This window comes from Trifolium pratense, linkage group LG1 (assembly GCF_020283565.1).
Source record: "Trifolium pratense cultivar HEN17-A07 linkage group LG1, ARS_RC_1.1, whole genome shotgun sequence".
In the NCBI taxonomy this organism is placed as follows: Eukaryota; Viridiplantae; Streptophyta; class Magnoliopsida; order Fabales; family Fabaceae; genus Trifolium; species Trifolium pratense.
Window position 1 is genome coordinate 11,189,474 of NC_060059.1, and position 11,268 is coordinate 11,200,741.

Sequence of the window (11,268 nt, forward strand, 5' to 3'; positions counted from 1 at the left end):
TGTTTTTTTAATAAGCCAAAATATATTGAATAAAAGCACAAGTAATAATTTTCTAAAAACGAAGTGCATCTTCATTTTGATTAAAAGTAATAGAAATATTATTTTTTTTAAAAATGTTAAAAATAAAAAATTGATTAAGTAGCATCTCATAAAAAATTATTTTAACTATTTCATCTATTTGCTACGATTTTTTATAATAAAATTTTGAAAAATATATAAAACTAATTATTTTGATTAGCTTCTAGTGAAAATTATTTTCGAGCAATATCTTTCTGAATTATATGTGATTTCTATATGTTAAACTCTTTAATAATAATATTTTTGTCAAGTAGTCTGATCGATAAATTACACACTTTAAATAAAATTGTTAGATAAAGTCAAAATTCATATTTAATAGTGGTTAAAAGCTAGGAATTATTTTTAGTCAAAAAAAAAAAGCTAGGAATTATTTTTAAAAAAAATTGTCTTAAATCTTTGATGGTCTAATCATTTAATTTGTTTAATTTACCGTCTAGATACATACATTAACTTTACGATGAATCTAAAAAATAAATTTTTTCATATATACACGATGATTAGAGGAGTATATAGTATAGATTTTTTTAAGAGTTGTGTGGTTTGACTAAATGGAAAGTATATAGAGACATAACCAGAAACAGTATGTGTGCAAATTAAGGAATAAATCCTCATTTTAGGAAACCAAGTAAACAAAACAAGTAACGTTTTCATGGATCGAGATTCTCTAACTTTATGGCACCAAAGGCGCGGTACCTTTCAGTTCATATAGATCATCCGATCGATCTAATGATTTAGATAAACAGCACATGGAATTTCGTGAAGCACATGATTCATCTTGTGGCTTAGAAAGATTGAAGGTAGGGTACACCTTTGGCGCCATTAAGTTAGAGAATCTTGATCCCGTTTTCATCTCTCAATTGTGACAGACAGAAACAGCGAATTTGTTCTACTAGTATTTATTAGTGCTGTTGCTGCTGTTGTTTCAATTTCAATTCAAAAACCTTCAACGCTCTTTTTGTTTTTGTTTTTGTGTCGAAACGAACATATCCATGGATCAGTTACAGAGGAAGCTTCGCGATTACGAAGCTGCTATGTTTCAACAGGTTCTATGTCATGTTTTTCTTTATTGTTTTTTCTTGTTGTTTTTTAGTATTATTATTATTATATTTTTAATTAATTTGATTGATATTTTGGTTATTGGGGGAGCAGGGTTTTCTGGATGATCAGTTCAGTCAGCTTCAGAAACTGCAAGATGATAGTAGTCCTGATTTTGTGATTGAGGTTATGACTATGTTTTTTGATGATTCTGAGAAATTACTCAACAACATATCACGTGCGTTGTAAGTGTTATTGCTTGCTTTCTTTAATCCATTCATTTTAGGTACTTTCTTAGACCGTTTGGATAAGATGACACATGAATCATACCAGACATCAGACACGATATTGACACTGACACGTTGACAAGGATAATAATTTGACAAAATTGATTAATGACACAGACACAAACATCAAATACAATAGTGATATGTTGACAATGATAATAGTTTGAAAATTTGATTATAGACCCACACACAAACATTAAATACAATACTAACATGTTGACAATGGTAATACTCCCTCTGGTCCTATATATATATAAGAGAAAATTTACGTTTAAGATTCATTAAGAATCTAATGTATCTGATCCATTATATGGTTTAGATATATTAGATTCTTAATGAATTTAAAAGTAAAGTTTTTCTTATATATAGGACTGGAGGGAGTAGTTTGAAAATTTGATTATTGACACACGGACACAAACATAAGATATGATATATCTGGTACGATGTAGACACCGACATGTTGACAATGATAGTAATTTGAGAAAATTGATTAATGAATGTAATCACACGTTTTGTGTTGAACACATGCTGCATAGCATAAAACTTGAGGGAGAGATCTGCTGCTCGTGCGGTCTTATGAGCTCGAGGGTTGTGAAACCCTGATTTATACCGTAAACTTTCTAAGACAACTTTTAATTTGATTAATGGAAATGTTAAAGTGATTTTGTTTGATTATCTGTGTAGAGAGCAAATACCTGTGAATTTCAAACAAATAGATGCATATGTCCATCAACAGAAGGGAAGCAGTGCTAGGTATTAATATTGCATTTTGTATTGCTGCACTAACTTTGAAGAAATAGATATTTGTTCTTCCTTTTGTTGTATTATAATTTGCGACGTTCTATGTTTTAACAGTGTTGGTGCTGCTAGAGTTAAAAATATTTGTGCAACTTTCAGAAGTTTCTGTGAGGCTCAGAATAGGGATGGGTGAGTTTTCAAATTATTTTCTGTTCCTGGAAACATGTATGTAGCTGCTAAATCTATAAATATATGCACTTAAACAATTGCTTCAACATTTGTAACTAACTAGTATCATTTCAATAATCTTGTTTTTGCATTTCTTAGATTACAAAATTATACATTGTTTGATTCATATGTCCCCGTGTTTTTTTAGTGTCCTAGTCAATAGAACTTAACATGTAAATATCTTTGATAATGTTTACAGCTTATGGTTTCCGGTAGGCCTAACGTTAGATTAGAAAATGTTTATTACATGCGTCTTTGTCAACACTTAACAGAACAATGGATTATACGGCACTGCCTAAAAATGTCGAACCATTCACTAAGGAAAAGAATGTTGATTGCAGGTGTGTTAGTTGTCTACAACAATTGCAAAAGGAATACTCTCAACTGAAGAAGAACCTTCAATACCTATTTAGGGTATGTACTATCATGTGTTATTTTAGGAGACATGGTATTTGGTAAAAAGTTGTTTTTCGCGTCTTGATAGACATTGTGCATTTTCTATATTATAGTACTTGTGTTGATTTACTGCAGCTGCAACAAGAATTCAAGGCTGCTGCTGGTTCTATTCCCACGGGGGAGTAAGAGATGACATGATTGCCGACAGTTGAACTCGAGAAAAAGAAAATGAAGCTTTCGATTTAGCAGCTGATTTTGTTCGTTTTTGTTTTTGCTTAATTATTCATTCAGAATTAGATCAAGTTTGAATGTTGGGATAGTGCTAATGTGAATAAGCATTTCTTGCTTAGTTTGATACTGTTCGTTAAATTGCAAGTATACAATTTGTCGTCAAGTAGTAATTAAGATCGAGTCCGCAGGGACTATCGAACTTCACACAAAACAATAGAACCTAACACTTAGTTGCTACTGATTTTGTCTTTATTTTGATACTGTTCGTTAAATTGCAATGTGATCCTGTAAAGAAGGGAGATATGAGAGAGAGAGAGAGAGGAGACCGAAATCATGGTTTGAAGAGCTATAAAATTTGAAGTTTTTGTTCACTTTTTTGTAGCCTCACAGTCACTTTACAAATTAAACACCATTTCTTTTGTCCTCTCTATTACCATGTTCTTGTATAAACCAAACCCACCCTAAATAAATAAATAAACAAAACAATTAGTCCTGTTGTAGTTGTACCGTGTCGGAAAACCAAGCGAGCTCAACGATTGGGATTACAACGTTAGAGAGTTTCGGTGCATCATTTGTGATTATCACAAGTAGAGAGTAGCTTCGTCCAAACCCGCTAGGTTTTTAGAATAAGTGTCTTCTAAATTTGAGGATTCAGAATTGTTGCCCTCGTGTAATCCCTACAATATCGCTTTTTACTTCCAATAACTTGGTTTTGTTAGTGCATTTTGATTGTCTTTAAGGTTTTAGTTTGGAAATATCTAATAACTGGAAGAAAAAAAAATCCATTTTTATATGTTAAAATTTGCGTTAGTTACTTGTAAACAAGAAGAAAATAAACTTTTATTGTGAGTGATTATGTTGGATCAGGTGCGGAGGGTAGTTTACATATGGATAGCCTTGGCTTGGCTACCCCTTTTCTTATAATTTATTTTAAAAAAAATCTTCAAATTTTATAGCTCTTTAAAAGACAAAAATTATCCATCATGGGTCGGCTCAATTGGTTAAATTTGTTATCCATGGTATGCTTATTTACTCATTCCACTTATATTTATGGCCTATAAAATCTGGTGAAAAAACTAGAAGCTTGGATTCGTAATTTTGTGTGGAGTAGTGATATTCATGTCAAGAAAATTTGCACGGTGGCATGGCAAAAAGCGTGTAAGCCCTATGATGCCAGAGGGTTGGACATTCGATCTCTTTCACGCATGAAGGAATCCCTTCTTCTTCGAGTCAAGAGCAATGTGCTTGTATGTGTAGAGCTCGGTTTTTGAAGGATAATATGATTGATAGTTCCTTTTTGCGTTCGTCTATATGGCACGGTTTAAAACCACATTTTGGAACGGTTATGCAAAGCACTAGGTGGTTAATTCACATGGTTTAGCATATTTATCATTGGCGAGACAATTGGCTAGGCTTACCCTTATTAGTGGAAGCATTACAAACTCCTCCGCTAGCATCTCGCCTTCTTGATACGAAAGTATCTTCGCTAATTCGTAATGGTAGTTGGCATATCATTGGTTGTATTGAAGAAAAAAAAAATCCTAATTTAGTGGATAGAATTACAAAGGTTGTTCTCCCTAAAAAATCCTAAAGGTTGTTCAAATTGGGTACGGTAAGATTAGTCGAAATGGATTCTACCACATTCACACTCGGGGTATCACAAATGATTTAAATAATATTTTAAATGCCAGTCTAAATTCTTGATGGTAATAATGTGTGCATAAACTACATATATCCAAGTTACATTAACATCATCTGCAATAACATTTTGTAGCATTGATCGATTTCAAGCTGTGGTAGAGCGGTACCTTGATGTCGAGGTATCGGGTTTTGATCGATATGGTGAGCCAATCAAAATAAATGCTTCTGGTTGGCAGGCTTGGATTTTACAGCATGAGTGTGATCACCTAGATGGAATGGAACACTATATGTTGATAAGATGGTACCTAAAACTTGCAGATATTGGAGAAACATTGATCTGCCTCTTGCCCATGGTTCCCCCAAACTTGGCCCCCCGAGCTTAAAACTTGCCCATGGACTACATTATAAGGTCTACACAATCAAAAAATTTCTTCTTCTTCTTAGTTGTGACAACTTTTCTCTTCTTTTTGATCTATTAGAGAAAAGTGATTTATGATCAATTTAGCCTTGGATTATCCATAGAGGTTTTGGTCCATTAAAATTTGCTCCAGAGATGTATGATATGGTTGTTATTTGTTAAAGCATCGTTACAATCACATTGCATTCTCACCTCACACAACAAAATTTGAGATTCATATTTGTTTTTTTTTTTTTCCCATATTCAACTAAATACATTTATATTTATATAGTAATAGTATAAAAAAAAATACCATATGATCATACCATAAAGCAGGACGAAAAAGACAGCACAAGGATGCTCCATTAATACGCATGCGGAATGAATTACACAATAGAGAGAGATAAATAGTACAATCACCACACATCCTCAAACTCCATAAATTGAAGATAATGTGTTAGAAAAAAGAAAATAAAAAACAGAATGTTTTGTGGTTGTAGTTGCGGACCAAGTAATTTTCAAAATCTCTAAGGAGCCGAGAGCTATTTAAAGAAAATTACGTGTATGTTTAATATTACATTGAATTTGTCAAAGTCATGGTGATTCACTGTAATTCAATACTGACAAATCCAAATTGATGAGATAGTCAAAATAGGGTTGTTCATGAATTTTTTGTGTTATGTGCAACCCTAAAAGGTTGATATCCTTAGCAATTTGAATGTTATCGTTCTTGCGGGTTTTTTTTTTTGGCAAACTCATAAATAACATGACAATGATCAAATTTCTCTGAAAAATTAATTTTGAAAGAATATGTCGACATTGTTTGAGCAAACTCAATGTCTTGTTATATATGTGCATTCAGATATATCTTCATTATATATAGTATAGGTCAGAGGGAATATTTGTTGTTTACCGTATATGAATTTAACACGATTTTTTTATTCAAAATTAGTTCAACACAAACACATTTACCACCACCGCCGCCGCACATATATAAACACACTTTATATATTTTGAAGTAGTTAATTATTGGACTGTTTTATAGTTGAAACCCTAAAATTTCAACTTATTGATTAGCACTCTTTGAAAAATAAAGGCATTGTGGTATTGCACGCCTCAAATATGATTAGGATCGACTGCGTCATTGGTCGTAAACCATGGTATCTCAAACAATGTTTATTTTGTAAAATTGAACTAAATTCGTTAAAATTCTAAGATAATACTATATTGTAGTCTATCAAAGAATAGTTTGACCATGAATCCATGATCACATTTTAGATGACCTAAAAAAACCTACTCATTTTTTTAAGTGATTAGTTAAAGAGAGTCCAAATTCTAAGTAGCAGCAGTGTGGTTGTTCGTTTTTGCATGTCTTGCTTGGGACCGAATTAATAAAAAAAATCAGAGACATCATTCTTTTATTTACATATATGATAAAGATACTTTTTTATTTTGTCTTTATGACTTGGCTTGTTTGAGTTAGAGGTAGACACATTTCTACTACCACATTAAATAACTAGCCAGGTTGTCTTTGTTTTCACTACACTTTAGGTCTCTATCCAAGGACACCTTTATGTTTGTTTGTTATAATAATCACTCTCAATATGTGCCAATTTCATCCACTTCCTTATTATCACGGATTTCTACTACAAAGTAGAAAGAAACCATATCTCATCAATTTAACTAATCATAATTTATGCTGTAAAAAAAATAATCATAATTTATTTATTCTAAAAATACTGATAATATTATTAAGTACAGTGTAATGAACAAATTATTTATATAACCTGAATTTTGTCAAAAGGATTTGTAAGAAAGCTTGCCCTCCACGAAAACTGTTTTTTTGGAAAGTAACTTACTGCAGTGTACTGGTATAAGCTACAATCAAGTAGGCTTAGCTGTTTCAATTATATTTTGGACTAACTTATTATTTTCATTTTTAATATAAAAAATAAAGCTTTGAGTCTAATGTGACTTTTAACCCAAGCAAAAGCAAATTGAGCTCATATAAAAATTAGGATTCTTATCTCTTCTATCATAATTTACATTCATTTGCGCTAGTGTATGGACAAAATAGATTAAATAAATGAAATAGATTAAACGGTTTAAATTTTAATGTAGATTTAAATTTTTAAAAATTCAATTTATATATAGATCGTTCAATCTCAATATGATAATGGGAGTAATACGTTTTCGTAAAAAAAAAAAAATAGCGAAGATAACAACATATATTGAAAATTTGAAATTCCTCAAATATTTTTTTGGTAAAAGAAGAGGGTGAGAGTGATAGCTTAATGGACAAAAAGATGAACAATTTAGGAAAACGAAACAAACTTTCCTCAAGTACTATGTAGTGAAGCACATGGTAGTTGATTTGGTTCTGTTATATGTTGACTTTACACTCTGTATTCAAGCTAAGAGAATAAAAAGAGGACATAAAAGTATGAAACCATTCTTCAAACACTAGTGAAAGCAGAATATGTGTGAATTGTGAAACAAGCTTTGAAATGACTTTGACCAAGTATGAATTTTGACTATGCTTACTTCACCTTCAAACTACCTTCTCCACCTTTCAAATTTATCCAAGAAAGATAGTATAGTATATATTTTCATATTAGTGTACTATATGTTCCTTTTAAGATAAGTGTTACAAAAGAAAAAAGGTAAAAGTGTCACGATTAATAAATATGTAAACTAATTTTTTGGTCTTTGGAAGTGTACCTCATTATCACATTCGTCTTTGAATGTATTGAAATTGCAATTAGGTTTATAAGTGTCTATATAATTATTCATTTTGACCCTCAAATCTGTTTTTAACTAGTCAATTTGATCCTCAAGTGTGCTTTTTCATTATTGAATTTAGTCCATAAGATTACTAACAAAAGAATTAATGGGGATGTATTTGTAATTTTGATACATTCAGGAATTAATATGACAGCGAGTTACACTTACACGACTAAAATAATAGTTTGTCCTTGAATAAATATTTCAAGATATGGGGCTTTTTATGATGGTAACTTGATTAACAAGGAAAAGATAGGAGGGGTCTATCTATCATAAATTAAATGACATTTATGCTATGTATCAAGGGCTTGAAGTGCAAGCAAGTAGGCATCACAATTCACAATCAGTCTCCCTATTAATGGAACTCGTTCATCAAGTATCAAACTCATGATTAATTTGGTAACTTTTAAATGTGATCGTACATACTTAAAACAGAATTAAAAACAAACTGAGGAATCCACATTAACTAGTTATTATGATTTATTTTTCCACAATAATAATCATATAGCCAAAAAGGATGGGTTCCATAACAAAAAGTTTAAAATACCAAGAGGGTGAAAGAAATTAGAGAATCATAGTCTAACCTCTTATTTATGTCCTATTCGATTATGAAGTATCAACTGTATTTTACATAGCATAGCTGTCACTCACTCGATATCTACTATCCCCACATAAAATTATATCCCACACTTGCCCTCTGTCTCTTCCTAGTGTTAATTTGTTCCTTTGGTACCAAGCTTTTTAGCACATTTCTCACCATTAGTAAAAAAATAAAAAATTCCACCATTTTTCTCGAGACAAGTATAAATTTATTTTATTCATTGAATCAATAAATCTCAACATCATTAAATTAAACGAAACTTGACATATTTTATTATTATTCTAATAATAATAATAATAATAAAAAATCACCATCGGTTTAATCTGGTTCGGAAGTCAATTCTGACATTAAATGGTTTAAGTCTTATTCCAATTACGGTTGTAGAGGATCGAACTGTGATCATTCCTACCATATTCAGCGTTAATTAACACTAAACCAATTAACAATTGGTATAATAAATTTTTTATCTCACATAGTTTAATTTAAGCCTGGCACTAGCACCAAATAACCAAACAAAATGCATATGTCTCTTGTGTTGTCCTAATAGTAATAATATCTTACTAGTACTTTACTAAAGTATTTGTCAAAAAATAATAATTTTTTACAAGAAAAAGAAATTGGGTATTTGACACGTGTCACCAAGGTGGTAGTAAAGCCCAATCATTTTGACAGCCCCCTCCCATAGCTAGCCAGCATTTTGCTTCTGGTTCGGAAAACATATAAAAGCATGCAAGTCACGTGATATACACTGTTTACCCGAAGCAATATTCATGACGTGGCTCCCGAAGCTAAGGTAAGGAATCCAAGTAGGCTCGGACAACCGTTTGACAGGAACATTACCCAAGAAACAAAAAAGAATAAAAAATTAAAATAACCATTAAAAAATTAGGTTCGTTGGAACCGAGCGTACCAAGTACAACACACATAGTTGTTGTGTTCGTTCCTCAGTATTCATTACTACACACACTGCATTATCTTCTCTCATAAGCCGAAAAAAAAAAAAAAAAAAGCTAAAATCAGATTATTCAGGAATTGCTTTCTCTCCAAGCTTAATCGCATGCTTTTTTTCTTCACTTATAAAACCAAACACTCTCTGTTTCTTCCTCTTGCATTCTGAGTGTGGTAGTTTCGTGTTTTTTCAATGGCGAAAAACATGATTCTTCTTCTATTTCTCTTTTGCTTTCAAGTAAACGCCATTTTAGACCCAACAGATTTTCTAGCTCTACAATCCATTCGTAAATCTCTTGAAGACATGCCTGGTTCTGATTTCTTCTCTTCTTGGGATTTCACTTCTGATCCATGCAACTTCTCCGGTGTTTTCTGTGATTCCGATAAGGTTATTTCTCTCAATCTAGGTGATCCTAGAGCCGGTTCAGCCGGTTTAACCGGTCGACTCGACTCAGCTATTGGTAAGCTTTCTTCTCTAACTGAGTTCACTGTTGTTCCGGGAAGAATTTACGGTCCTCTGCCTCAAACCATTTCAAGTTTGAAGAATCTCAGGTTTCTTGGTGTTAACAGAAACTTCATCTCCGGTGAGATTCCGACGGAGTTAGGTGAGTTACGCAGTCTGAGAACTATTGATCTAAGTTATAATCAGCTCACCGGAAAAATTCCTCCGACGGTTGGATCATTACCGGGATTAACCAATCTCATTCTCTGTCATAACCGTTTATCCGGTTCTATTCCCCGGTTTGATTCTCAGAGCTTAAGCCGGTTGGACCTGAAACATAACTCACTCACCGGTTCGATTGGTCCAAATTCTCTTCCTCCGTCGCTTCAGTATCTCTCATTGTCGTGGAATCAACTCACCGGTTCAATGGACCGGGTTTTAACCCGGCTTGAACAGTTAAACTATTTAGACCTTAGTCTAAACCAGTTCACTGGATCCGTCCCGGGTCGGATATTCTCATTTCCACTAACAAATCTCCAGTTACAAAGAAATCAGTTTACCGGTTCAGTTGAACCGGTTGATCAAGTTGCAATACCAACCGTTGATCTTAGTTACAACAGATTATCCGGTCAAATTTCGCCTATGCTAGCTAGCGTGCAGAATCTGTACTTGAATAATAATCGGTTCACGGGTCGGGTACCCGCTAGTTTTGTGGAGCGGTTACTTGATGCGAGTATACAGATATTGTATTTGCAGCATAATTATCTAACTGGAATTGAGATTAGTCCAACGGCTGTGATTCCAGAGAGAAGTTCATTGTGTATGCAGTATAATTGTATGGTCCCTCCTGTAGAGACTCCTTGTCCTTTGAGATCTGGGAAGCAGAAAACAAGGCCTACTACACAGTGCAATCAGTACAAGGGATAAAATTAAATTAAAAAAATTATATAGGTCTATTCTTCTTGCTTCTAATATTTATTTATTTTTTTGCTCTTAGTTTTTTATTTATTATAATTATTATAATTGTTAAATTTTGTGATAGCTGCCTGTGGGGGAATGAACAGGGTGAAATAAGAAGAATGTGAATACTTATGAAACTGTAGCTATTTTTTATGTTTTATGCTCTATATTATTATATTACTAATGTAATATGATTTTGATTCATTATGTTATGCAAAACTAAGCTGAAATTATCAATCATTATATCTTATTATGTTGCTACATTTTAATTGTAATTCTGTCTGAAGTCTGAACTGAAATTCTATAATGTCATCATGTCACTTGTGAAATTATATTTCCTTACCACAACAGCAAAACATTATCTTGTGTGATAAATGGAATTGATTTTAGATAGATTAAATAGTGACTCAGAACAGCAATGAATTTTTTACTAAGGACAGTACATATGGAATGTTTAATCATATACTACTATTTCTATTTATTATGAATGGTCAATTTGTTT

The 11,268-nt window shown here is 32.3% G+C and overlaps 2 protein-coding genes across 3 annotated transcripts; both read left to right on the plus strand.

The window, feature by feature from the left end:
* Positions 1-696: 696 nt before the first annotated feature.
* On the plus strand, positions 697-3,230 carry LOC123917730 (histidine-containing phosphotransfer protein 5-like). 2 transcript variants are annotated; one of them, XM_045969578.1, is made up of 6 exons: positions 707-1,121; positions 1,228-1,358; positions 2,085-2,153; positions 2,256-2,327; positions 2,708-2,780; positions 2,898-3,230. In XM_045969578.1, exons 1-6 carry the CDS (start codon positions 1,068-1,070, stop codon positions 2,946-2,948), a joined length of 450 nt encoding a protein of 149 aa, XP_045825534.1. In that variant the 5' UTR covers positions 707-1,067; the 3' UTR covers positions 2,949-3,230. The 2 variants fall into 2 exon arrangements, with proteins under 2 accessions (XP_045825609.1, XP_045825534.1); XM_045969653.1 differs by lacking the exons at positions 2,708-2,780; positions 2,898-3,230 and having other exon boundaries at positions 697-1,121; positions 2,256-2,331.
* Positions 3,231-9,294: 6,064 nt separating this feature from the next.
* LOC123917857 (MDIS1-interacting receptor like kinase 2-like) lies at positions 9,295-11,019 on the plus strand. The gene has a single exon (XM_045969762.1). It carries the CDS (start codon positions 9,558-9,560, stop codon positions 10,731-10,733), a length of 1,176 nt encoding a protein of 391 aa, XP_045825718.1. The 5' UTR covers positions 9,295-9,557; the 3' UTR covers positions 10,734-11,019.
* The last annotated feature ends 249 nt before the right edge of the window (positions 11,020-11,268 follow it).

Coding starts and splice junctions, on each gene's coding strand:
- LOC123917730 (XM_045969578.1), top strand. CDS start 1,068: ATGGATCAGTTACAGAGGAAGCTTCGCGATTACGAAGCTGCTATGTTT. Junction 1,359..2,084: donor AACAACATATCACGTGCGTT/GTAAGTGTTATT, acceptor TTATCTGTGTAG/AGAGCAAATACCTGTGAATT. Junction 2,328..2,707: donor GAGGCTCAGAATAGGGATGG/GTGAGTTTTCAA, acceptor TGTTGATTGCAG/GTGTGTTAGTTGTCTACAAC.
- LOC123917857 (XM_045969762.1), top strand. CDS start 9,558: ATGGCGAAAAACATGATTCTTCTTCTATTTCTCTTTTGCTTTCAAGTA.